Here is a 25,968-nt window from a genome sequence, read left to right on the forward strand (position 1 = left end):
GTGTTCTTTTCTCCCCTTCCCCACCCCTTCCCTCTTTTCCCTGACCCTGGAGACTGAACCCTGGGCCTCATGCTTCCCCCAGTCCCCCTCAGTAAGTGATGGACTCTTGCATTAGCTCTTTAAATGTGGAGACTCCTCCATGCAGCTATGGCTCTCATCTGCAGTCCTGGCTCTGTGATTGTAGCCCCGAGAGCTCAGCTTATACTTGTACCTTCTGGACTGCAAATGGATCTCTCTGCTCATGGTCCAGGTACTTCTCCAGGTTAAAGAAAGTATCGTAGAAGATGTGAGCCATCCTGCACCGCTTCAGATCCCGCAGGGTAATCCTGCCTGTGCAAACACACACACACCCAGTAAGTTCCCGTAATGGCAGCTTCTCCTATGCTGACACAGAGGATGTGTGTCTTTATTATAAAACACGCAGTAAAAAATCACAAAGTCAGTTGAAATTCATCGTTACAAATTCACCATCTGAGGATTTTTAGCCTGTACATTCAGCATTTAGCACACCCATGTCACAACTGAATCCACTATTTGCTCCACACCAGCGTCGCCCCAAAAACAAACAGTACCTGGCTCAGTCATAGGCAACCACCTCTCTGCTTTTCACCTCTATGGACAAATCCATCCTTCCTTCCTTCCTTTCTTTCTTTCTTTCTTTCTTTCTTTCTTTCTTTCTTTCTTTCTTTCTTTCTTCCTCTCTCTCTCCCTTCCTTCTTACCTTTCTTTCTTTTTTTGCTTTGTAGTGCTGGTGCTTGAACTCAAGAGCCTCATACTTGCTAAGTGTCTACAACGTTAGCCCCAATTTTCTGCTGAGTTCTGAGACAGGGTCTCATGAGTATTTTAACCCAGGCTGGCCTTGAACCTTGATCTTATCACTGTCCATATCCTGAGAAGCTAGGATTACAGACGTAAATCACCACGGTGGCTGGTAAGATTCTATTTCCACCTGACACGTGTCTCACGCCTGTAATCCTAGCTACTCAGGGGGCTGTGATCTGAGGATTGTACCATGGTTTGAAGCTGGCCTGGACAGAAAGCACTTATCTCCAATTAGCTACTGAAAATCCCAGAAGTGTGACTGTGGCTCAAGTGATAGAGTATTAGCATTGAGTACCAAGGGGCTCAGAGACAGAGCCCAGGCCCTGAGTTAAAGCCTCACAACCAACCAAAATAATAATAATAATAATCATCATCATCATCATCATCCCATTTCCTTAACAATGGATTTGCCATCTCTGTTGTTCCTAGACTGCATGTTACCATTTTTAGGCCTGCACCGAAGACTCTGGTGGGTTAAATCAGGACAATGCAGACTTGTGTGTCCCCACTCTGCAGAGTGTGGGTCACTGGGTCTCACCATCGCTGGCTGGCTTCACCAGGTCAAGCATCTGGCACAGCAAGTCATGGAACGGCAAGGGCTCAATGCCCATGGCTTCCATGCGCTCACACTGCTCCTCGTAGAAGTACTCCAGCTCGTACATGGAGAGGATGCCATCTCCGTCCACGTCCATGCAGCGGAACCAGTACTCGATGCTATGGGACAAGGGTGCTCGTGAGGGCGGGCCTGGCGCTGCACGCACCCTCAGCCACGCATGCCTGCATGAAGCTGGACAGAGCTGGCACGACTCTCTTCCCCGGTTTCCCATTCCCGGTCACCCCGCTTCCAGCATAGCGCCCTGGTGTGTCTGGTTCTTTTGTGTGAAGAAGCCCATATGCATTTATTAATAAGGTGGTATATAGAGGGGTTACCATTTCATAAGTCAGGCAATAAGCACAATTCTTAACCCTCTCCCATGCCTGTCAGCTATCTTGTCTTGTCCTTATCAGTTTCTCTAGAAACTGTCCCTCCCTCCCTTCTTTCCTTCCTTTTTTGGTGTCGTCCTGGGGCTTGAACTCAGTCTGGGTGCTACCCTTAGCCTTTTTATGCTCGCAGCTGGTGCTCTACCGCTTGCGCTCAGCACCACTCACTTCTAGTTTTTAGTGGTTCGTTAGAAGAGTTCATGAGGACTTTTTTGCCCGGGTTAGTTTCCAGCGTTGATCTTCAGATCTCCGCCTCCTGAGTAGCTAGGATTATAGGCATGAGCCACTGGCACCCAGCCCAATCTTTATTATTTTTGCATATCTACTAATTTTGGGCTGGGTTTGTAGGCACTTTTTCCAAGAGTCAGACGTGCATTATTATATTACTTGAGATGGTGTTGATAGTTTTAACGTCAGCACTCATAGCTATGAGCTTCCATCTTAAAAATGCTTTTGCTGAATCTTATACTTTCTGATAGGCTATATTTTCATTTTGTTCTAGGGTTATTTATTTATTTATTTATTATTTTTGCCAGTCCTGAGCTCAGGGCCTGAGCACTGTCCTTGGACTTTCTCAAGGCTAGAGCTCTACCTCTTGAGCCTCGGCACCACTTCTGGCTGATTTCTATGTATGTGGTACTGAGGAATCGAACCCGGGTCTTTGTGCATGCTAGGCAAGCATTCTACCACTAGGCCAAACTCCCATGCCCTGTTCTAGGGTTTTTTGAAGTTCCTTTCTTAAATCTGTAATGTCCCCTGATCATTTCAACATGTGTTGATCAATCTCTATATGTTTGTATAGTTTCTATAATTCTTTTGGTAATGATGTCTAATTTTATTTCATTAAGATCTGTTGAGACAGAAGAAATTATTTTCAGCTTTTTTATCTTTGGTAAGAAATTGCTTTATGGCTTAAAACATGATCTATTTAGGAGAAAGTTCCATGAACTGCTGAGAAGTGGATTCTGCAGACCACATTTAGAATAGCAAAGTTATTTAAAAATGTTAACAGGCTGTCTTAAAAATGGCTCATTTTATTTCTATTTCGATGGTTTATAAACAGTTTACAGAGCATTAAGATAACTTCTGGCACCATGATGAAGAACTGCGTGAGTTATGCCAGTGACTGCATCAAGAACGACCTCTCACGGTGGCTCACGCCTGCAATCCCAGCTACTCAGGAGGCTCAGATTTGAGAATCCTGGTTCAAAGCCAGCCTGGGAACTAAAGACCGTGAGACTCATATTTCCAATTAATCACTAGGGAAAGGGAAAGTGGTGCTGTTGCTCAAGGGGTAGCGATAGTGCCCAGGCTCAGTTCAAGCCCTCTGACTCACAAAAAAAAAAAAGAACTGCCTCTCCTGTTTCCAGCGGCAAGTGTGTGCAGGACAGATATAAACAAGCAAACAAGTAAGGATGAAAGGAAGAATGACCTAGTTTAGAAATAATGGAATACTGTGGAGGGAGTGAGATGTAAATCTTCAAACAGCGGATGTTTCCTCACACCAAAGCAAAGGGGAGATGATCCCAAAGAGGAGAAGAAGGACAAAGTCTTACGTAATTGTCACCCATGATTTGATTGGCTTTGCTTTGCCAGTTTTCTATTGAACCCTCAATGAGAAGAAGTAAGACTCAGAGTATATACTGCCATCCAAATGTATACATGATAACTAGTTCCACTAATTCTTGTGGGCTAAACTTATACTAGGTAAGCTCTGTTTCTGTGGTTAACAGCCCTTCCTGGCATGGGATGATCTTGGATTTTGTATGGAATGTTCTAGACTGAGAATGTTCTAGACTGTTCAAGGTTGAAACTAGGTCTCACCCATCTTAGCATCTGAGCTTTCATCCACTTCATTAGGCATGCCTCATGTGCTTTGTTCATGTGTTTAATGTCTTTGAAACTTTCCAAGTCCTACCTGGTAGGGTTCCGTTTGTCTTCCTCGGAGATCAAAAACCAGACAAAATCTGCATAGCTCATTCTTCCCTCTTTCTGTACTGATTTTCCTCTGAAGAAAAACATGGTTATAAAAATTTCCTGAGTGATTAAGAAATAAAATAACACCACTCTTAGCTGGATCCTACTTTAACAAATGCAATCCTATTTTGTTCTGCCTTTCTTTTCTTTTTTTGTTTGGTTGGTTTTGGGGCTTGTATTCTGAGCCTGGGCGCTGTCCCTGAGCTCTTCAGCTCAAGGCTACAGCCCTACCCCTGGAGCCACAGCACCACTTCCCCCTATTCTATTCTTGAAGGCTTACAATATTAAAACACAAAGGTTCTGAACTGAATGATCATTAGTAGGGTCAAGTTCCATTACATGTATTTACATATGAAACTAATACTAAGAATTACTAGCTGGGCACTGGTGGCTCATGCTTGTAATCCTAGATATTCGAGGCTGGGATCTGAGGATGGTGGTTCAAAGCCAGCCCGGGCAGAAAAGTCTCTGTGAAAACTCTTTAGCCGGCCAGAAAAACCCCTGTGAGACTCTTTTTTTTTTTTTTTGCCAGTCCTGGGCTTGAGCTCAGGGCCTGAGCACTGTTCTTGGACTTTCTCAAGGCTAGAGCTCTACCACTTGAGCCTCAGCACCACTTCCGGCTTTTTTCTATGTATATGGTACCGAGGAATCGAACCCGGGTCTCCATGCATGCTAGGCAAGCACTTTAACCACTAGGCCAAACTCCCGGCCCCCCCTGTGAGACTCTTATCTCCAACAAACTACTCAAAAAAGCAGGAAGTGGTGCTGCAACTCAGGTGGTAGAGTGCCAGCCTTGAGTACAAAACGGCTCAGGGACAATGGTAGGCTCTGAGTTAAAGCCCCAGGACTGGAAAAAGAAAAAAGAAAAAAAAAGAATTACTGTCTAATATTAAGCCATGTTTTACGATATATTTTATTCATTAGTGCCACCAAATTATGCAAGAAGCCCTATTAAGATGAAAATGCTATGTTATTACACATAATTCACTCTGAAATATACATTTTAAACATACCTTGTTACTGCCCCAGAGAATATCCTTTCAATAATTCTGTTTGATGAAGCTAGATGCAAATAAGAAGTTGCAAAGTTAGTGAGACACACACTCTGAAAAATGTGTTTCTGTTTCCATAAGCCAAGCCATAGTAATAATAATAATAATAATAATAATAATAATAATCTTTCATGACAAGGCTAGCAGCAGTTGAATTTTTTTTGGAGGGGAGGGGTGTCATGGGGCTTGAACCCTGGGCCTAGGCACTGTCCCTGAGCTCTTTAGCTCAAGGCTACTGCCCTACCCCTTGAGCCACAGCACCAAGTTCCCTTTTCTAGGTAAAAGTCGCTGGGTCTTCAGTGCCTGGGCTGGCTTGGAATCCTGATCACAGATCTCAGCCTCCTGAGTAGCTAGGATTACAGGCATGAGCCACTGTGCCCGGCAAAGTACATAACTCTTTAAATGACTAAGTGTCACTTACCCTGGTCATTGTATCGAGACAGATCAGCCTGGCTGATGTACAGGTCGTGATCACTGTCTAGTTCCCAGAACTTACAATAAATAACATAGAAATGTTCATAGGAGAAGTAGTCTGTGATTTGGTTTATATCTTCCTCTTCCTCCAAAAGGGCCAGAGTCTGAAATGGAATGAATAAAAGGGTTCTTAAAAGTTACAAAAACTCACCTTTGGCCATGGTGGAGTCTAGTGGATTTTTGTTGAAATTTGAGTTTGTAGAGCTCAGTAATGCTTGTAGACAACTCATTTAATTACCTAAGGCCACCATTATTGAGAGCTATGCTCTGCTTGATGAAAGCTGCTATGGAGACTGAGAGAAGGAAAGAACTCACAGCCTGTCAATAGGTCCCCAGACTACAAGCATGGAGTGAGACGACAGGCTTAGGGACATGGTCATAACCTAACACCCATCTTCATTTTTTCAGGTACAAGTGCTAGCTAGGCACTAGTGCCTCATATCCACAATCCTGGGTGCTAAGTAGGCTGAGATCTGAGGATCACATTCAAAGCCAGGCAGGCCAGGAAAGTCCATGAGACTCTTATCTCTAATGAACCACCAGAAAATAGGAAGTAGAGCTGTGACTCAAAGTGGCAGAGCATTAGTCTTGAGCACAGAAGCTCAGGGATAGCGCCTAGGCCCTGAGTTCAAGCCACACCCACATCCACACCCACACAAAAAAACCAAAACAAACAAAAAAGAGTGGGTATCCACATAGATACCACCTAGTTTTACACTGAAAAAAAGTTGACCATAAAGATTACCTATTGATACAACTGTAGCCATACAAGGTAGCCTGGCACAGAAGGCAGGAACTAGTGTCCTGAGCTGAATGTAAATGTGTGACTCTCCTGACCCAAGGCACCCCCAAGGGAAATACCAGAACCAAAGAATCGTCAGTCTACAGTTATTTCGTCATCTAAACGATGATCCAAGTGAATAAATAAATGAGGACATTATTTTCAGAAATGAAATGATTGAGAAAGACCGAAGAAATCTTAAGGAAACTTAAGAAGTAGAAAAAAAAGATGGCAGAAATAAGATCAGACATATCAATAATTATAATAAAGATAAATAGATTATAGATTGTCTCCCTACTAGAAGTTTTTTTTTTTTTTTTTTGTATGTGTGATGGACCTGAAGGTTCAATTCAGGTCCTAGGTGCTGTCCCTGAGTTTGTTTATTTATTTTTTGCTCTACCACTCAAGCCACAGCTCCACTTCATAAACTTTTTCCTGTCTGGGTTGGCTCTGAACCTAAATCCTTAAATCTCAGCTACCTGAGTTGTGGAGCTTACAAGAGTGAGCCACCAGAGCCTGGCACACTATCTCTTATTGTTGTGAATTTGTAAGTGAAAGTATGCATTAGACTTTTGAAATGGTAACCTGGCAGGATCTACTGAATTAAAAATACAACATTATCATCAATACAGGGTTTCTCTTCTGTTCTAGAGAATTCTTATTCCTATGCACAACGAGGGGGGAGACCACAGAAAAAGATGTTGACTGCATCATGGCAACACAGAATGTATGACAGTGACTGGAACATCAACAGGTGAATGTATAATTAATTACAGTTCCACCGCACCAATCAATCATGTAGTATTTGGGAGGCTATAGGAATGAATGGAAATGAAAAGAACTCCAAGGTACTGTTAGGTGAAACAAGTTGTAATTAGTAGGACCCTTTATGGTTTTAAAACACTCAAAAACAGTAGTCATACAAAGCAAAAGTATATAATCCATGAAAACACTTATAAGGTGATAAAACTAATATGGGTAGCTCTGGGAAAGGAAGCGAAACAGAATATGGTAAAGAGATAAACAGTGACTTTTGCTTATTATTGGAAAGTTTTATTACCTACTGAGGGTGTTTTTTTTTGTTTTTTTTTTTTCCCCATTCCTGGGGCTTGAACTCAAGGCCTGGGTGCTGTCACTGAGCTTCTTTTGTTCAAGGCTAGCATTTCACCACTTGAGCCATAGTACCACTTCTGGCTTTCTCTGTGTATGTAGTACCAAGGAATTGAACCCAAGGCTTCATGCATGCTAGACAAGCACTCTACCACTAAGTTACATTCCCAGCCCTCCTGAGTGTTTGTTGATGGACTAAGAGGATGAGGAAGGACAGGAGAAATAAATTACACTTTAGGGTAAGAACCCTTGAGATTTGCTTTCATTTAGCATCTTCTAGCTGAGCATTCTTAAATGCGATTCAGTTACACTTGAGTCTCTTAATTTTTCAGTAGTAAGAAATGTTATATTAATAGAATAATGGCCCAAAAACTACAAATGATGAGTTCCAGAAATGTGAGGAAATATAACATATAACAAAATAAATATAATCATTCTTGTGGTGTTTTAGAAGTATTACCATCTTAACCTATTTCCTAAAGCCTACTGGGAACTCAGGCAGGTAGGCATCTGGTATTCAACAATTCAACAAGAAACTGTAATGATGGTTGCTCATTTTGCAATATAAGATGTATATCCTTTATTGACTACTAAATTTTCCAAGTGTTCATTACCTTGCCTGTTTCAGATGAAGACAGGAATAAAGAGTAATAAAGTTATATCATTAGCCCAAGCTTCAGTGACTATGATTCATTTGAAATAAATTGTGAAAAAATCCATTTTGTTTAGGTTTCTAGAAGCTTAATCAACAAGGAATCAAGACGACTGTGGTAAAAGGCTCCCACTAGTGGTCAAAACTTTCTCAATTGAGAAAATAAATAACTGAATAAAACATTTTCCTTCCTTCCTATCTTCCCTCCCTTCCTTTTTTTGTTAGTTTAGGGCTTAAACTCAAGGCCTGGGTGCTGTCCCTGGGCAATTTTCCTCAAAGCTAGCACTCTAATTCTTTGAGCCACAGGACCACTTCTGGGTTTTTTTGGGTGGTTAATTGGAGATAGAGTATCACATGAACTCTTCTGCCTGGGCGAGCTTTGAACTGCAATCTGGCTAGGATTAAAGACATGAATCACGGGTATTTGGCCCTTTCCTCCCTCTCCCTCTCTCTCTCTTTTAAGGTCCAAGACCAAGATTCAAATTCTGTATGACATTTTCACTTGTTGGCTAGTGTTCTACCAACAGGGCCTCCCTCCCTCCCTCCCTCCCTTTCTTTCTTTTCTTTTTTCTTTTTTGTCCTGGGGCTTGAACTCAGGGCCTGTATATTGTCCCTGAGCTACTTTTGCTCAAGGCTGGCACAAGGTACTCTATCACTTGAGCCACCTTCCTAGGCCTCTTTCCTCTTTTCTCCAGCAGCACCTGGTTCGTCACTGCTGAAAGAACAAAGTCTCTAGTCTCCCATTTCCTTAGCGAGGCTCTTTCCATCCTGGCCCAGCCTACTCTTCCACTTTTACCCCTGATCCCTCTCCCCACTGGGAGATCCCTAGTCTCTGGACACTGGAAGTTCCTGAGAAAGATACTTCCACACTTCCAGCTTTTGCCGATGTTGCTGCTGCTTCTGCGTCTCCTAATGTTTTATACCAGGGAATTCCTGGCATCTCCCAGGAAATAGGATCTTAAGTCAGTCCTTGGGCTAGGCTTTGCACCTTTTCATGCATGTCTGAAGAACTGACAGAGTAAGGTACGACTGGCTGATGGCAGTGCATGCCTCAGACAGGAATCCTCTTTCTCTGTGGTCTTGCCCCTGAAAGTAATGATGGGGCTTTGCACAGAGTGAGCACTCAAATACTGGCTACATGAAGATGATTTAAGTTGATAAATATAGCTTTATATAAGAAGCATACTTGCAAAAAGTTGCTTTTTCTTAGCTCTGTTGAAGTAATTTTTCCACTCCAAGATCTGTTGACTGTGTAGAATATTCTTTGAATAACCTGGATCCAAAGAAAACAAAAAACCAATTAAAATCACTCAGTTATTTTACCAGAGGCTATAGTACAAATGATATTTGTAAAGCCAATTTAAGGATTGGCTTGGTCATGTCAAGTATAGATAGTTCTTAGTAATAATAATAATAATAACCCTACAGTTCTACTTGTTTTTTGGTTTTTTTTTTGAGGGAGAAGGGGATGCTGTTTCTGAATTCAGGGCCTAGGCACTGTCTCTGAGCTTTTTTGCTTAAGACCTTGTATCACTTAAGGCACAGCACTTGTATTTTTTGAGTGGTTAAATGGAGATGAGAGTTCCATGGGGACTTTTCTGCCCAGGTTGGCTTCCAACCATGATCCTCAGATCTCAGTCTCCTGGGTAGCTAGGATTATAGGCATGAGCCACTGGCCTCTGGCCCTTCTAACCCACTCTTTAATACCTTGCAACAATGCCTTCCATTTTTCTATAGCCTAAACCATCTTCCTCAGGACGCATTTCATCTGTACCCTGGCTACTTCCATAGTACTGAGTCGGCATTTACGAGACTGAGGTAGGGCTCCCACCTGGTGGTGAAAGCAGGCACTGCAGGTGTGACATTTGCTGAACTGGGGGGAGGGGGGCTGAGCTCGGGTGTGGGCACTGTCCCTGAGCTTTTATGCCTCAAAGCTGATGTGGGAACTAGGGCTGCAGGCCTGCCTGCTCTCCTTGTGTGGTACCCTCTTGTTTTCATTGAACGGGGTGGAGGCGGGGGAGAGGGAAGTGGGGGAGTCTGTCTGAGAAGCACCTTCCAAAACAGGGGACTGCCATGAAGTCATTCATGATTTCTGGGTCTCACCCTGAGACACTGGAGACATCTTTTTTGGGGGGGTGGGAGGGAGAACAAGCTGTTGAAAATTATTTTCAGTATTATTTTAATTTCATTTTATTCTCTAACTTCCTTCCACTGAACATCATCATGATAGTTTGTATTACCTTTTGCGTGAAAACCAGGAAGCCTGGATACTAGTGACAAAAACGGTGGCTTAGGAGGGTATAGTAAGACAAAAATTGGACCCCGCCTACCGTGGTGATGTAGCGGGAGTGGAATTCTGGAGCATCTCTCAGGAACGTAAGGCCAGGGTGCGTATCCACCACATCCTGAAAAAGATCCCACAGTCTGCCTCTTAGAAACTCATCTTCAATCTTCCACTTAATACTCTAAAGAAAGGGCGTTTACTGCTTTAAGGCACTTTACAGCTAAATCTAATATTGATGTCTTTTTTTTTTTTTTAACCAGTTCTGGGACTTGAACTCAGGGTCTGGTCACTGTCCTTTTTTTTTCTGTGTATGTGGTACTGAGGAATCGAAGCTAGGTTCGATGCATGCTAGGTGAGCACTAGGCCAAACTCTTGGCCCTCCATGTCAGTTTGTATCAGCATTATATTTCCTCCTGATTTTTAGTCACAACACAGGGTTCCCATATACCCCACATTGAGTTTCCTCTACTATTAACCTCTTACTTTGTATGGCATGAATTCCCACTAGTAAACCAGTATGGACACATCATATTACCTAGGGTCTGGTTTCTGTTCTAGGATTTCACATTACATTTAGTGGTCTTTTCTTCTTAGCCTCTTTTACTTGTGGCAGTTTCTTAGGTTTTCCTTGTTTCTGATGACTTAGACATGTCAGGTTGTTCCTGGACTGGAATTTGATGCTTTTGTCATGATTAGTTGAGGTTTATGGGTTTTGGGGGAGAAGATAGCAGAGGCGGTGTGCCATTTTCATCATATCCTGTCAAGGGCATACACTATTAACATGATTTATCACTGTTGATGGTGGACTTTGATCACCAAGTGGAAGCAGTATTTGTTGGGTTACACTGTAGACTCAACCCTCTTAAGCTCCCCCTGAATTTGCCATACACTGTATATTCCTCAGGAAGGAAGAGTTATGTTCCTCTCTCCTTTTTTTTTTTTTTTTTTTTTGGTTTTCAACTGTTTAGGATTTTATTAATAGTGGCCACGGGAAGAACAATCATCATTTCTCATATGCCAAGTAAAAAGACTAAATACCCACTAAAGAGAATGCTAGTTGTTACCATTAATATACAACCTTGCAACAGATAAAAAAAGGAAATTAGATGATGGTTCCATTAGAAGTCATACCACAGCTTTGCCAATTTACAATCAGAGCACAATTTTGGTAAATGACTTGCAGTTTATGAGTGATAACTTAGCTGTTTCCAAACTCCCTGCATGGTGCCGAGTAGACAGGCAAACCCGAGAATTATCATTCCTAAAGTGAAACTACAGTTCACAGGTCGGCCTCAGTGATTTTCAGACTGTGGTGTGGTGTGTGCCAGGATCACCTGGCGAGGTCATACAGGTTGACCCAGTGAACCTGGATGTAGCCCTGGACACTTCCAGGCTTAAGAGGTCCGTAGGTGATTTTGATGTGTCCCAAGTAGGAGAGTTGCTGACCTATCTCGGGAGCATGCTGTTTGCATCACATAAGAAGTAATCTAAGCTGGGCACCAGTGCTCATGCCTATGATCCTAGCTACTCAGGAGATTGAGATCTCAGGATTATGGTTCAAAGTCATCTAGGGCAGAAAATCCCTGTGAGACTCTTACCTTCAATTAACCACTCAAAATATGTGCCTCTCTTGATGGTGGACTATATTAAATTACTTGGAATTTTTCTGTAAAGAAGTTTTATCTCTTTTCCCCATACCATGATGTATTTCTATCAGTACACATAATAGGGTTTGAACTCAGGGCCTGGGCACTGTCACTGAGCTCTTTGGCTCAAGGCTACCACTCTACCACTTGAGATACAGCGCCACTTCCAGTTTTCTGGTGGTTAATTGGAGATGAGTCTCACGGACTTTTGTGCTGGGCTGGCTTTGAGCCTGGATCCTCAGATCTCAGTCTTCTGAGTGGCTAGGATCACAGGTGTGATGTACCAGCACCTGGCTTCTCCCAGAGATTTTTTTTACTCAATGCTAGTGCTCTACCAACTAGACCCACAGCTCTACATCTAGCTTTTTTTGGTAGTTCATTAGAAATAAGGGTCTCTTAGACTTCCCTGCCCACAATCCTCAGATCTCAATTTCCTGAGTAGCTAGGATTACAGGCATATGCCCACTGGCACCCAGTTCAAGACTTTCCTTTCCACATGTATAAAAATATATGAGACGATGTTGTGAATGTGGCTTAGTGGAAGAGTGCTTGTGTGGCTTGTATGAAGCTCTGGGTTCAATTCCTCAGTACTACATAAACAGAAAAAAACTGAAAGTGGTACTTGTGGCTCAAGTGGCAGAATACTCGCCTTGAGCAAAAGAAGCTCAAGGACAGTGCCCAGGCCCTGAGTTCAAACTCCAGTACTGGCAAAAAATTTTTAAAAATGAATAAATAAAATAAAGAATTTAAAATTCCATAAACAGAAGAGAAAAATACTCCTGTTTCATTCATCTGGTTCTGTCAGTGAAAAGTGCTTCACATAAGTGAGTTTTATGGATGAATAAATGTAAACTGTGCCAATAACATGAACTACTGATCGTGCTGAAGTCTGCTAAAAGGAATAAGAACTATTGTTCTAATCATAAACTGCCTTCAGACTGGGATGTTTATACAGGTTTTTTTTGTTGGTTGTAGGACTTAAACTTTGTATCCCCCTTTCCCTGCTTTTCTTACTCTCCTCACTACTGTTAGTGTCTGGAAAAACTGTCTTTGTAGCTTGCAGTGCGTTTGATTTTATATTTAGTTATCCTTTCTTCTGCGATCCTCAGATCTCACAGCCTTCTGAATAGCTAGGATTACATGTGTGTGTCGCCGGCTCCCAGCTCCAGTCCTATTTTTGTTTTGAGTATGTCTTGGGTTAAAATGTTAAAAACCAGTCAAACCTTTTAGAAGGATGCTGACATCAAACAGTCAGGAAGCTTTGAGTAAAGTCTGTGGGTTCATGACATCAGGCCTGGTTATTATTCTACGGCCTTTTCTTCCTTCCTAACAAGTTCTTAACTGTAAGTCAGCATTTTCCAACGTTGGATTTTTAAGATTTCTAAAGACGGTTTAGTGCTAGGGGTAGGTGAGCAGGGGAGGGAGGGGTGCTCAAGGTTGCTCTCCCTGCCACAGTGGGAAGATCTCCCCTTTTTAAAAAATCTCTTTTAAAGTAGGATTCTATTTTAAATGTCATGTAACAAAAGGATTTTATGGCTCAAACAAGTGTAAAAGCCACTTTTTAAAGAAATCTGCCCTCTAAGGTTTGTGAAGCTCAGTGAATGTATGTGAAAGACTTCTGAAGCGCTAAGCATAGAAGTCATTTTCAAGAACAAATGTTACCTGAAGTAAAGGGATGAAGTCCTCTTGTTCTAAAGAGCTGCAGCTGGGCTTTGCCAGAAGAGAGATGAACTTAGAGGCGTCGTCATGATTGTTAGTGAGCAACCTACCCAAAACAAAACCAGTACCAGTTAGGAAGACCTGCTACTCTGAACAATAACAGGGCACCAACAGACGCCTGCAGCAGGAAATTCTAGTCTGATCTGAGACCATTTACGTTAAGAGACAAGTTCTTTTTTTTTTTTTTTTTTCTTTTTCGGTTGGCCACAGGGCTCGAACTTTGGTCTGGGGAACCATCCCTGCACTCTTTTGCTCAGGGCTAGCACTCTACCACTTTGACCCACAATACCATTGCTGGTTTTCTGATGGTTTATCAGAAATAAGAGTCTCAGAGATTTTCCTTCCCCGGACTGGCTTAGGACTCTGATCCTCAGATCTCTGCCTCTTGAGTAGCTCAGATTACAGGCATGAGCCAGCAGTGCCCAGTTTCAAGTCTGTTCTTGTAGAGGTGAGAAGGGAAGTCTGTCACAATTCCCAACTTTGTAGCTTGGGACATTAGATGTTTGGAACACAAATGGTAACACTGGATTCCTAAAGATTTGTTTTTTCTTTTTTTGTGTGTGTGCCAGTCTTGGGCACTGTCCTTGAGCTTCTTTTGCTCAAGGATAGTATTCTACCATTTGAATCACAGTGCCACTTCTTGCTTTTTCTGTTTACAAAGTCCTGGGGAATCAAATCTAGAGCTTCTTGAATATTCTCCCTTCAAAGCTGCTTCTCCCTTCCCATTTCTACTGTATTATCAAGTGTGGGGCTGAGTCACGCTGAGAGTGCAAGCAAAGAGGGTCCTACCAGATCCCAACATTTAGCTGCGTGTCACAGGTGGCTCATCTCGAAAACTACCTCTGGTTACACAGTTCCCTCACTCAAAAATATTCTCTAAGTCAGGTGCTGGTGGCTTACGCCTGAAATCCAATCTGAGGATTGTGGTTCAAAGCCAGCCTGGGACGAAAAGTCTGAGACTCTTATTTCCAATGGACCACTAGAAAACTAGAGGTAATGCTGTGGCTCAAGTGGTAGAGCTTTGGCTCAAGTTTAGCCTTGAGCTGAAGAGCTAACATGCAGACACAGGCACTTTAAGAGCTCAAAGAGGAGCACCCACTAGAGGGCACCCCAACCACTTTCAGCAAGTGATCAAGCTTCAGTACACATTTACACTGTGTATTGTAGGGAGCTTAGGAAAAAGGGGGAAGGAAATAGACCCTACTGTCTGATGAGGAGGGAAATCAACATGGCCCTTTCTTATTTCCCCCATATCAAAGCTGGTAGTGGTATATTTTTTTTAAGTCGGGAGAATTTGAGAACTTAAAACTTCAGCTCTTTTTTCACCCTGGTAGACTCCAGGTCCTAAAAAAACCTTAGCTGGCCTGTGGTGTATATGTGCGTGCGTGCGTGGTGTGCGTGTGTGTGGGGGGTGACAAGAGTAAGAGGTGTCTTCCCCAGGAAGCTCAACAATGCTGGCAAAACCCATCCAGCAATTAGGGTTTAAGAAAAACGTGTGGCCAAACTAGGAGATTTAAGACAATAGGAAATACTCTAGCCTAAGAGGCATTCAAGCCAGAGACAAGAAATCCAATGACTGATGACAGTCTGACCTCAGCAGAGTAGATCTGGTATCCAGCTTCATTTACCTGCAAGAAATGGCTGAATACTAAGGGAAGTCACAGCCAGGTCCCTGAGACAGGCTGATGACATTTTGGGGCTACCACAGCACAACGGCCACAGCCACCACTGACAACAAAAAATTAATCAAGTTAGTGAACTTTATAAGGCTTTTGTGTGTGTGTGTGTGTGTGTGTGTGTGTGTGTGTGTGCCAGTCCTGAGGCCTGGATACTGTTCCTAAGCTTCTTTTGCTCAAGGCTAGAACTCTATCATTTGAGCCTCAGAGCCACTTCCGGCTTTTTTTCTGTGTATGTGGTACTGAGGAATCAAATCCAGGGCTTCATGCATGCTAGGCAAGCACTCTACCACTAAGCCACCTTCCTGGCCCCGTGAGGCTTATCACCTAATTCTTTCATAGCCCTTGCACTGTTCACACACTTACGTTTTCCACACACCGATGAATGACTGTGCCGACACGAACCCTGTCTTCTCTCCCCCAGCAGCTCTGAACATGGGGGCTTTCCAATAGAGAGGACAGCCACAGATCTGCAAATAAAAACACAGATAACCAAGAGTGATTTTTTTTTTGCCAGTCCCAGGGCTTGAACTCAGGGCTTGAGCACTGTCCTTGGGCTTTCTCAAGGCTAGAGCTCTACCACTTGAGTAATCGTGGCCTAGTCTCTCACTAACACTTATCTTTCTCTCACTCAGTCTCCGTTTCAATATTGCTTTTATCATACTAGGTTTATTCTCTATTCATGTCTTTTCTACCTTAAAGTTATAGACAGAAGTACAAAGTACACACTAAGAATTCAACCAGCCATTGGGCCAAAAGTGTGGCCTATTGGTAGAGTGCTTGCTTAGCACGCACGAAGCCCTAGGTTCAATTCCTTGGTACTATAATACACAGAAAAATCTGGAAGTGGTGCTGTGGCTCAAGTGGTAGAGTACTAGCCTGGAGAAAGCTCAAGGACAATGCACATGCCCGAAGTCCAAGCCCTAGAACTGGCAAAACAAAACAAAACAAAACAAAAACATTCAACTTGACATGGATATTAAAACTTTCCAAGGCAGTCTGAGCTCTTAAGATTAATGGGTGAAAGTTTATCAACAGATGTAGTTTTCATAAAGTTTTCCCCACACGAACAAAACAGATCCAAGTCTTTATAGCTATACTTAAGTGCTATTCAGAGGTTGCAAACTCAAGCTGACCTTCCAAATAGCTCTCTAAACTACACCAAGACATAAACACACCCGTTTGTTGCTCTGGAGATCTAACTCCTCCTCCCTTACAGGCTGCTGCCTCTCTTTCCAGCACCAACCTGTTGTGAGACTATGTTGTGAAAATTGTGGAGTTCTCTGCCCACGGCAGATAAGACACATAGTAAACAAGGACCAAAAATAAAGACAACCGAGTGAGTGCCAGCACAAAGCTGCTGCTAAGTAAATGAGAACTGGCTAACAGACACAATGAGATCAATATTTAATGTAAGTGGTTTTAAAGAGGCAAAAGCTGGTAAAATGAGTCAGTAATCAGAAGAAAGTGGCACAAAGCTGGCAGTGCATGTCTATAATCCCAGCATTTGTGAAGTTTTGGCAGGAAGACTGAGTTTGAGACTAGCTTGAGCTATGTACATGAAGGCACTATCTCAAAAAATTAAAACATACCAGGTACCACCAGTGGCTTATGCCTATAATTTTAGCTACTTAGGAGCCTGAGATCGGAGGACTGAGGTTCAAAGCAGCCCAGGCAGAAATGTCTTCAAGACTCTTCAATGAAGCACCAAACAAGCTCAGAAGTGGTGCTGTGACTCAAATGGCACTAGCCTTGAGAAAGTGTTGAGGGTAGCACCTAGGCCCACAGTTCAAGCTCCAGGACTGGCAGGAAAAAAAAAAACAACAACAAATGAAACACACACACACACACACACACACACACACACACACACACACACGAAACAACAAAATTCCAAAGGCTCAAAACAATATAAACAAACATAATGACATAATCATAGAATATGTGTGTGCATACATACATATATGCATATTTTATAGACAGCCTAAACAATACATAGTCCAGGATGATTCTGTGCTCTACCACTTCAACCATATCTCCTTTCTGACTTTTCGTTGACTAACTGGAGATGCTCACTGTTACGCCTGGGCTTGCTTTGAACTGTGATCTTCTGGATGTCAGCCTCCAGAGTAGGTAGGAGTGGCTATTAGAGCCTATCATAGCTGTGAGCCACCCACTGGTGCCTGCCTCATGACAACTCTTTTTCTTTTTTTTTTTTTTTTTGGTTGTGGAGCTTGAACTCTGAGCCTGGGCGTTGTCCTTAAGCTCATCAGCTCAAGGCTATCGCCCTTACCCCTTCATGACAACTTCTTTGAGGTATTACTCATGCTTTTATGTAATGCTAGTTAAAACTAGGTATGAGGGGCTGAAAATGTGGCTTAGTGGTAGAGTGCCTGCCTAGCACACATGGAGACCTGGGTTTGCATTATCAGTAACACATTCACAGAAAACGCCAGAAGTGACCTTGTGGTTCAAGTGGTCAAGTGCTACCCTTGAAGAAAAGAAGCTTAGGGACAATGCCTAGGGCCTGAGGTCAAGCCCTAGGACTGGCAAAAATAAAAAACAAAAAACAAAATAACAACAAAAAAACCCTAACTAAGTATGGACAGTTTACCTGACCACATCAGCTAACAAAGGTGTAAAAGCAATGACTAAAGAGGCTTGGCTCCCAAGAATGGAATTTAGGGCTATAATTAAGTTTAATCAGTCATATACACGTAAAATGGTTATTGTGCCACATGGTCATTAGATATAAACCATAAATTACTAAGTGAATTCACTTGGCTAAGGAAAATAGTTTTTCTGTTTTATAAGTATTTCCATATGGCTGGCTTTAGCACTGGCACTTTTCCCTGATACCCCATCCAGACCCATTCTCTCTGTGTAGAATTGTTTTCCCACCACCCTAGGATTGCCTCCCTTCCGTGCCTGCATTCCTTCCAAGCCTCCTCTGCATTATCATGCGGCTCTTAGGCCTTTTTCTTTTTTCCCTCACTGAATATATGGAGCACTGGTGGGCCACTGGGCCAAGGAACAGGGCAGGCTGACTTTCTTACAGGGATGGGAGCTCAAGACCATCTGGGTGTAAGAAGACAGAGCCAGCCAGGCTTCTCAGTCATGAGTTAGGAGTTATTTAGAGGAACAGGGGCCCTCAGGGTCTCCTAGATTCAAGACAAGAGTAGGCTACAGATAGCACTGATCATGTGCAGTGACCCCAGCTCCATACCAGGAACTTCTTTTTTTGTGGGTCATGGGGCTTGAACCTGGCCTGGGCGCTGTCCCTGAGCTCTTCAGCTCGAGGCTACAGTCCTACCCTAGAGTCAAGCCCCACTTCCCTTTTTCTAGAGGTTAATTGGAGGTAAGAGTCTCAGGTCCTTTTGTGCTCTGGCTGGCTTTGAACCTTGATCCTCAGATCTCAGCCTCCTGAGTAGCTAGACACCGTGCCCGGGCCTGGCCGTATGAGGAACTTCTGTGCCACACTTCTTCAGGAAAGCTTCTTCCCATGTGCTTACCACCTGAAAGCATTCCCTGAAAGTTGTCTTTTTTTTTTTTTTTTTGCCAGTCCTGGGGCTTGAACACAGGGCCTGGGCACTGTCCTTGGGCTTTCTCAAGGCTAGAGCTCTACCATTTGAGCCTCAGCATCACCCCCAACCTTTTCTATGTATGTGGTACTAAGAAATCGAACCCTGGTCTTCGTGGGCACTATGCGAGCACTCTATCACTGGGCCAAACGCCCGGCCCTTAGAAAGCTGTCTTTCACAGGAATGGTTCTTGTGCTACAACTGCCTTTTGGTATTTATGCAGAAATTTTCTGAGAAGTCCTAAATACAATGACAATGGCCAGAGGGTGTAGGTGGGGAGAAACAAGCAAGTTCTGTGTATATACAAACTTTCCTGATTATTAACCCTAGCCAATCCAGAAGCAAGGACAGATTTTATCTGGGACTGTTCTAGTCTCATGCTAGCCCTACTTTACATTATCCTGGCCTTTTGACCTAAAGCCACTGTCTCCTAGTGGCTGGGTGTCGGTGGCTCACACCTGTCAGGAGTCTGAGATCTGAGGATGGAGATTCAAAGCCAGCCTAGGCGCAGAAGTCCGTGAGACTCTTATCTCCAATGAACCACCCCGAAATCAGAGGTGGTGCTGTGTGTTCAACAAGGCAGAGCACTAGCCTTGAGCAGAAGAGCTCAGCGACAGTGCCCAGGCTCAGAGTTCAAGCCCCAGGACCTACCAAAAACAACAAAGAAACGTGCTCTTCGCGCTGGTCTGGCAGATGCATTTCAGCCCACTGCTGATAGCTGCTGGTCACTGTCAAGGTATTTTTTTGGCTGGCATCTGCATCTGTAATCACTCAATAACCAGTGATTCCATCAGTCTCCAGTTAAAAGGTAACCTCTAAATGCAGATTTTACTAATTCTTGCTAAGTTTGTGTTGTTTATCTGTAGACCCTATGGTTCCAGCCCATTCGAAGAGAACTACCTCGGTTCTGTTGGGTAATACAAGTATATTCTTAGAGAACGTTTGTTTTTTTTTTTTTTTTTTTTTTTTTTACCAGTCCTGGGCTTGAGCTCAGGGCCTGAGCACTGTCCTTGGACTTTCTCAAGGCTAGAGCTCTACCACTTGAGCCTCAGCACCACTTCCGGCTTTTTTCTATGTATGTGGTACCGAGGAATCGAACCTGGGTCTTCATGCCTGCTAGGCAAGCACTTTAACCACTAGGCCAAACTCCCGCCCCCCCCTTTTTTTTTTAACATGGTGTTGGGGCTGCGAATGTGGCTGAGTGGTAGTGTTTGTCTAGCATGCATGAAGCCCTGGGTTCGATTCCTCAGTACCACATATACAAAAAAGCCGGAGGTGGCACTGTGGCTCAAGTGGTAAGAGTGCTAGCCTTGAGCAAAAGAAGCTCAGAGATGGTGCCCAGGCCCTGAGTTCAAGCCCTAAACATTGTGTGTATGGGGGTGGGGAGGAGGGAAACGTGGGATGGAGGAACCTATGGCTGCTTAAAAACAGAAGTGGCAAAGAGGGGGATGTTGGAGCTGCTAAGGGAAAGGAAATTATGGAATCACTTGGGCCCTTATATTACCTTTGCAATTTTTCCCATTTCATAAATGTCTGCTTTGTGACCTTCGATATCCGTGAAAGCATTTTCGATTCGGCTGAGCGTCTGTTCATGGTTAAGGCAGGTATCGGGGAGTCCTTCCGGAAAATAGAAGCGTGGAATGTGTATGGATAGCGGTGCATTCACAGCATCATTCGCACGGGGGACCGGGGAGAGGGGCTGGGGACTACTTGGGAGGGTGGCTGGAGGTAGAAGTGGCGTCCCCGGTTTCTTGTCTGCTTTATTTTGAATCTGGAACACAAATGTGATTATAAGATACACCAATTCTAATATATATGTGTATATATATATATCTAGAGAGAGAGAGAGAGAGAGAGAATCCTCATCCAAAATGGGAAGTCATGTATAAACACAGAAACCACAAATTAAGACACACGAGAGGTCAGGAGCTCTATGTAGTTCACAGGGCAGTATGTTTCTAAGGATGCTTTCCATTTAAATCTATCAGTACATAAATTCTGCGTTCATACTCAAGCTTACAGAGATGTATATATTTTTAAAAATCCAGCGGTAGATTCCCACACATCTGTTGGCAGCGAGCACTGGCAATTACAACGTTAAAGGTGTAAAGATGTACCAGTCTGTGGAACTAGACTAGTAAATTCTTTTTGAAACTGTTCTTGGTTTGTGAGTTTTTACATCTTCAAACAGTGGAAAAAGAAGTAAATTCTCTTTCTCTCTCTTCCTCCCCTCCTCGCCCACTTTCTTTAAGACAGGCTCTCATTTGCCTTTTGATTTTCCTGCCTCAGTCTTGAGACCTGGGCTGACAAGAATGGGATCAACATACCTAGCTTATTATTGTAATTATTAGGGTTTTATTTTCTTTTTCTTCTTTTTTTGAGATATGTTCTCTAGTAATGTCCAAGCTAGATTCAAACTTCATATGAGGCTCAAGTTGGCCTTGTATGCAGGCTGGTTTTAAACTTGTAAATTTTCTGTCTCGGCCTCCAAGTGCTGGGATTCCAGTTATATGCCACTAAAATCTTTCTTCAGAAAGACTGCTGAGTTAGGGATAATCTGAGAGCAATCGGTCAGGACCACTATGGCCAGGGTGGATGGACAAGCATTAGCTGAGAGGGTTAGAGGAAGACCTTTGATGTTAACTCTGCTTTTGCTCTGATATAGAAGTGGGTGACATTCAAAACAGGGGCTGCATGTTTGTGCTTTCACACGAGTGAGAAAACATATGATTACATCCTGTTCTACTTTGTTTTTGTTGTTTTTTTTTTTGTATGTGTGTACTTCTTAACAATCATTGCCTGGTAGGCAAGTATTTATTGATTCACTGGTTAACTCCTTTAGCAAAATGGTAATATTCAAAAGGAAACTATCAAAACAATGCGTTTATTTTGAAGTTTTAAGTTACCTTAACTTACCTCTCATTGAGTGCAATAGGAAACACATAAGTCAAGACTTAATTAGGTAGCATAACAAAACAGACACTTCCCGAAGATGATAAAACCTAGTAATATAAAATTTGCCAGACTTACTGGCAAGCTTGTTTTCTGCTCACTTTGAATAAAGTTTCAGTCCAATACAGAAGCAGCATAAAAAATAATAAGCTAGGTTAAGTTTCTCAACTCTCCCTCGTTTCCCTACAACAGAGCAAAATTTTGATATTCATTCTATGTTTTTATTATACTATGTCTCTGCATTTGTAATACTTGATCAATTTATTGGGGGGAGTCATGGGGTTTGAATTTGCCCAGGCCTTGTCCCTGAGCTCTTCAGCTCAAGGCTACCACCCTACCCTTGAGCTAAGCCCCACTTTCCGTTTTATAGAGGTTAATTGGAAATACTAGTTTTTGGTCCTTTTGTGCCCAGGCTAGCCTTGAACCTGGATCCTCAGATCTCAGTCTCCTGAGAAGCTAGGATTACAGGTGTGAGCTACCGTGCCCGGCTTTACTAGATCAATTTTTAATTTACAAAAAGAAAAATGAAAAAAAAACGATATTCTACATGGTTCATCCACATAATCTGAAATTACTCTGGGCTACAATGATTATGAAACAATAGCTTCTTGCCATAATTCAGATGACTTTCGTTTATTTGTGTGGCCTTTGTTTTGTAATGTACTCTGTGCTGAACAACTTGTACAGTAAGACAGACATTGGCTCTTAAGTTGTAAGCAAGAAAGTAGAGACAGCAAAGAAGTCACTGCAAAGCAGAAACCACTTCATGTCACAAACTATTTGGTGAAGACATTTTCCACAATTCAGAAGAAACTGCCACTTCTCATTATCCACAGATATGTAATATACCATATACCTACAGAACTGTTTATATATAGTTCTTCTGCTTTTACAGAATCACTCTGCAGGAAAAAATGTCAATATTCTCTAATAAACATTTTCTATCATGTGAAGTATGTTAATTCTGATTCTGTGCAACTAAGGCTTTTCATCTACCAATTCCAGTTTAACTTTTTTTTTTACTGTAAAACCTTTGGTAAGTTGTATTTATTGTCTCTAAAACTGGATTCCCTTTTTGTCAGTCCTGTATTCCAGGTCCAGGTCTATTTTTAAACCTGTTGGAATCTCTCTACAAATAGCTTTCTGCAAATAGCTTGAATAGAGGGCGCAGATTAATTCCTTGATCCAATATCAAGATACAAGTCAAGTTATAAACTGTGAGTTAGTTTCATGGGTGGTTTCATTAGTAGTAGAAATACTTAAAAAAAAAAAAACAACAAAAAAACCCCAAACCAACAACCAAGCAACAACAAAACAGAACACCCGCAAGCTTCCAACCTGTGTCTGCTGAAATGACTTCAGCCGCTTCTTAAACCGCGACGGGAGAACAAAATCACAGCCCCTTGCCAGGAAAGCTAACTCGCCCCTTAAATCCGGGTCCCTTCGTAAAGATGTTTCCTTGATCATCATCTTTGAAAAAGGAGCGTCTTAGGTTGCAACTGCCCCAGCACACTTCTGAAGACAGATTCAATAAACTATAAATCTGGTCAGGTAAAAAGGTACTTTTTTTTTTTCCTTTCCTTCTTCTTATCTCTCAAAAGAGATTAAAATTCAAGCATTGTGTTCTCCCAGCCACAATCCGCAGGGGCCACAATCCATGCTTGTTCTGACACGCAGCTGGTTCCCAAAGACAGCCGGTAGCTCCCAATTCCTGCTCATAATTTTGAAATTACAAACACACAGCCTGCAAAGGGCTTTATGTGAAATTGACCTGCACATGTTAGGAATACAGAGCCTTCTGGGAAAAGAAGCACCCACCACTCCTGGTACCAAAGTTAGAAGCATGACAGCAGGCCCTAAGAATAGCAAGTTCCCAGATAATGCTAACTTGTAATTTCACCATATGAAGTGTCGATCCACACAAAGCAGCTTCTCCATAAACCAGGGGAAAAGAATGTGTACAACACTTCCAGTTGATGCTAGTTAATATTTTATGAAAAAAAAAAAAGAAAGAACAGGCTGAACTCCAAACATTTACTGCTTAAGAATGGGTTTTATGCTGGGTGCTGGTGGTTCATGCCTGTAATCCTAGCTACTCAGGAGGCTGAGATCTGAGGATCAAAGTTCAAAGCCAGCCTGGACACCAAAAGTCTATGAGACTCTTATCTCCAATTAACCCCAATTAACTGTCAGAAAATAGGCTGTGTTTCAAGTAGTAGAGCACTAGCCTTGAGCTGAAGAGCTCAGTCACAGCGCCGAGGCCCAGAGTTAAGCCGCTTAACTGCCAAAAAAAAAGGGGAGGGGGGAGGTAATTTCTTCACTGGAAGAGTAGAAGAAAGCAAATATTCTAAATCCTCTAGACATCACTGATCAAGACATGGAGGAAAGCAGAAACTTTCAAATGGTAATTTACAAAGAAATTTGTTAGTTTAAGATGTTAACATCTTTTTATTCCGGCACAAGACTCCTTTAGTTACTTTTCTGAAGTGGTTATATGTATGGCTATATACAGTATGTATATATATATAGTATGTATATACTATATAGAACCATTTTATATATATATATAGTTTTTTGATAATTTTATGGTCAAAACTTTTCTAAGAACTGAGCACTAAGAAACTAGATATTCATGAGTAAGTGAAATTAATCAAAATAATGCAAAAGACTGTCAAATATCAGTAACAATCAATAGTATTAGCACTGTGCTTATAAGGTTTGTAGGATTCTTTCCTTTGAAAAGCTTTAAAGAAATCATCCAGATGTTTACAATATTCATCAGATTATCAAATATTAATACTGGCCTCATCTCAACGTATTTGAGTGAATCAAGTATTAGCTTATTAGTAACGCTTAGATTGCCATCAATGTCATCATTCAATCAGTATTCTAGTTTCAGGAAATGTAAAATTTCAGAAAGCCAAGAATTAGCTTACCACTGTGTCTTACTGTCTTAAGTTAGTGGCATTCAATTCTCATGCTTTTCCAGTCTTCTGTAATTTAGTATTTTTCCATTGGTTTCAAGGCATTGTGACAGCTCTTTTACAACATATGAGAGTTGGGTTTATGTGTCTTAAGCATGTGGCTTAATTTTTTCCCCCCGAGCTCTGTAATCCTTAGCTCATACAAAATTCTTACCTGCAAGCTTTCAATGTATACTATGGCTGAAGATTACAAATATGTTAACTTTCTTTTCTTTTCTTTTCTTTTTTTTTGGTCAGTTGTGAGGCTCTTCAACTCAAGACTAGAGCTCTACCATTTTGGGCTACGGTGCCACTTCCAGTTTTCTGCTGGTGAATTCGAGATAAGAGTCTCCTGGACTTTTGTGCCCCAGCTGGCTTTGAACTGTGATCCCCCGGTCTCAGCCCCCTGAGTAGCTAGGATGACAGGTGTGAGCCACTGAGGCCTGGCTCAACATGTTAACTTGTAATGCTAGGTAGTTTTCCTATAGTTTCCCACCACACTTCTGCCTAGAATACTCTTCCTTATTTTTATCACACACACACACACACACACACACACACACACACACACACACACACACACACACACACACACAGGGTCTGGTTATACTTTTTCCTCATTATTTATCTCCATACTAAAATAACAAAAATTGGTTTTGAATGCAATTACATTGAATGCTTATTCAGCTAGGCCATACTGTAGCTTGTATTACCCACAGCATCAGGTGAATTTTCACCTCCTACCCGAGAACAATCTACTTCAACAAATAAAATTTGTATCGGAGAGCACTTAGTGTAATTTGTGATTTTATTTATTCAATGAAGCTGTGGCTCAGGTCCTGAGTTCAAGCCCACAACTGACAAAAAAAGAAAAGAAAGAACTGGAAATCAGTCAGCAAATGTGAGTGAGAATAAAGATGTCATGAATCTTTGTTATGAGGCATTTTCAAATAAAAAGCTTGGGCTCTCTATCAAAAGATATCCGAATACTTGCTTTGAGTATAAATGCTTAAGATATGCATTATATATATGCATATATACACATGTATATATATATGTAGTTTATTGGTCTTTAGTGCTTATCATACTCAATCATGTTCAAGCAAGAGCTCCTATTTGTCATATGCTATAATGTGAAAATAATTTCCCAATACTGTCTAAACTCTTAGAGGAAAATTCAATTTTACTTGTTCAAATATTTTCACATCCACTGTGACAAGCCAGATACTTTGTGGAGTATGAAGACAAGGATGAAAAAGAAGTGTCTTTTTTCTTCTCCCTGTACTTCCTAGGACTAT

At 42.1% G+C, this 25,968-nt stretch overlaps 1 protein-coding gene across 4 annotated transcripts in view; it reads right to left on the reverse strand.

The window, feature by feature from the left end:
- The window catches only part of Ppp2r3a (protein phosphatase 2 regulatory subunit B''alpha), an 89,816-nt gene that overhangs the window by 7,730 nt on the left and 56,118 nt on the right, over positions 1-25,968 (reverse strand). For 3 of the 4 annotated variants that reach the window (XM_090323626.1, XM_090323625.1, XM_090323628.1), the window contains exons 4-13: positions 20,260-20,526; positions 15,541-15,644; positions 13,442-13,544; positions 10,180-10,254; positions 9,036-9,122; positions 5,254-5,410; positions 4,794-4,842; positions 3,722-3,811; positions 1,361-1,536; positions 212-330 (exon numbers count right to left, since the gene is read on the reverse strand). In XM_090323626.1, coding sequence (XP_090179752.1) covers positions 212-330; positions 1,361-1,536; positions 3,722-3,811; positions 4,794-4,842; positions 5,254-5,410; positions 9,036-9,122; positions 10,180-10,254; positions 13,442-13,544; positions 15,541-15,644; positions 20,260-20,526 — 1,227 coding nt within the window. Of the gene's footprint in view, positions 1-211; positions 331-1,360; positions 1,537-3,721; positions 3,812-4,793; positions 4,843-5,253; positions 5,411-9,035; positions 9,123-10,179; positions 10,255-13,441; positions 13,545-15,540; positions 15,645-20,259; positions 20,527-23,045; positions 23,643-25,968 lie in introns of those variants that run through there. The other variant, XM_090323629.1, reaches the window with a different exon arrangement.

The sequence above is a fragment of the Megascapheus bottae genome, chromosome 32, assembly GCF_031878675.1.
Source record: "Megascapheus bottae isolate mThoBot1 chromosome 32, mThoBot2.hap1, whole genome shotgun sequence".
NCBI classification, from domain to species: domain Eukaryota; kingdom Metazoa; phylum Chordata; class Mammalia; order Rodentia; family Geomyidae; genus Megascapheus; species Megascapheus bottae.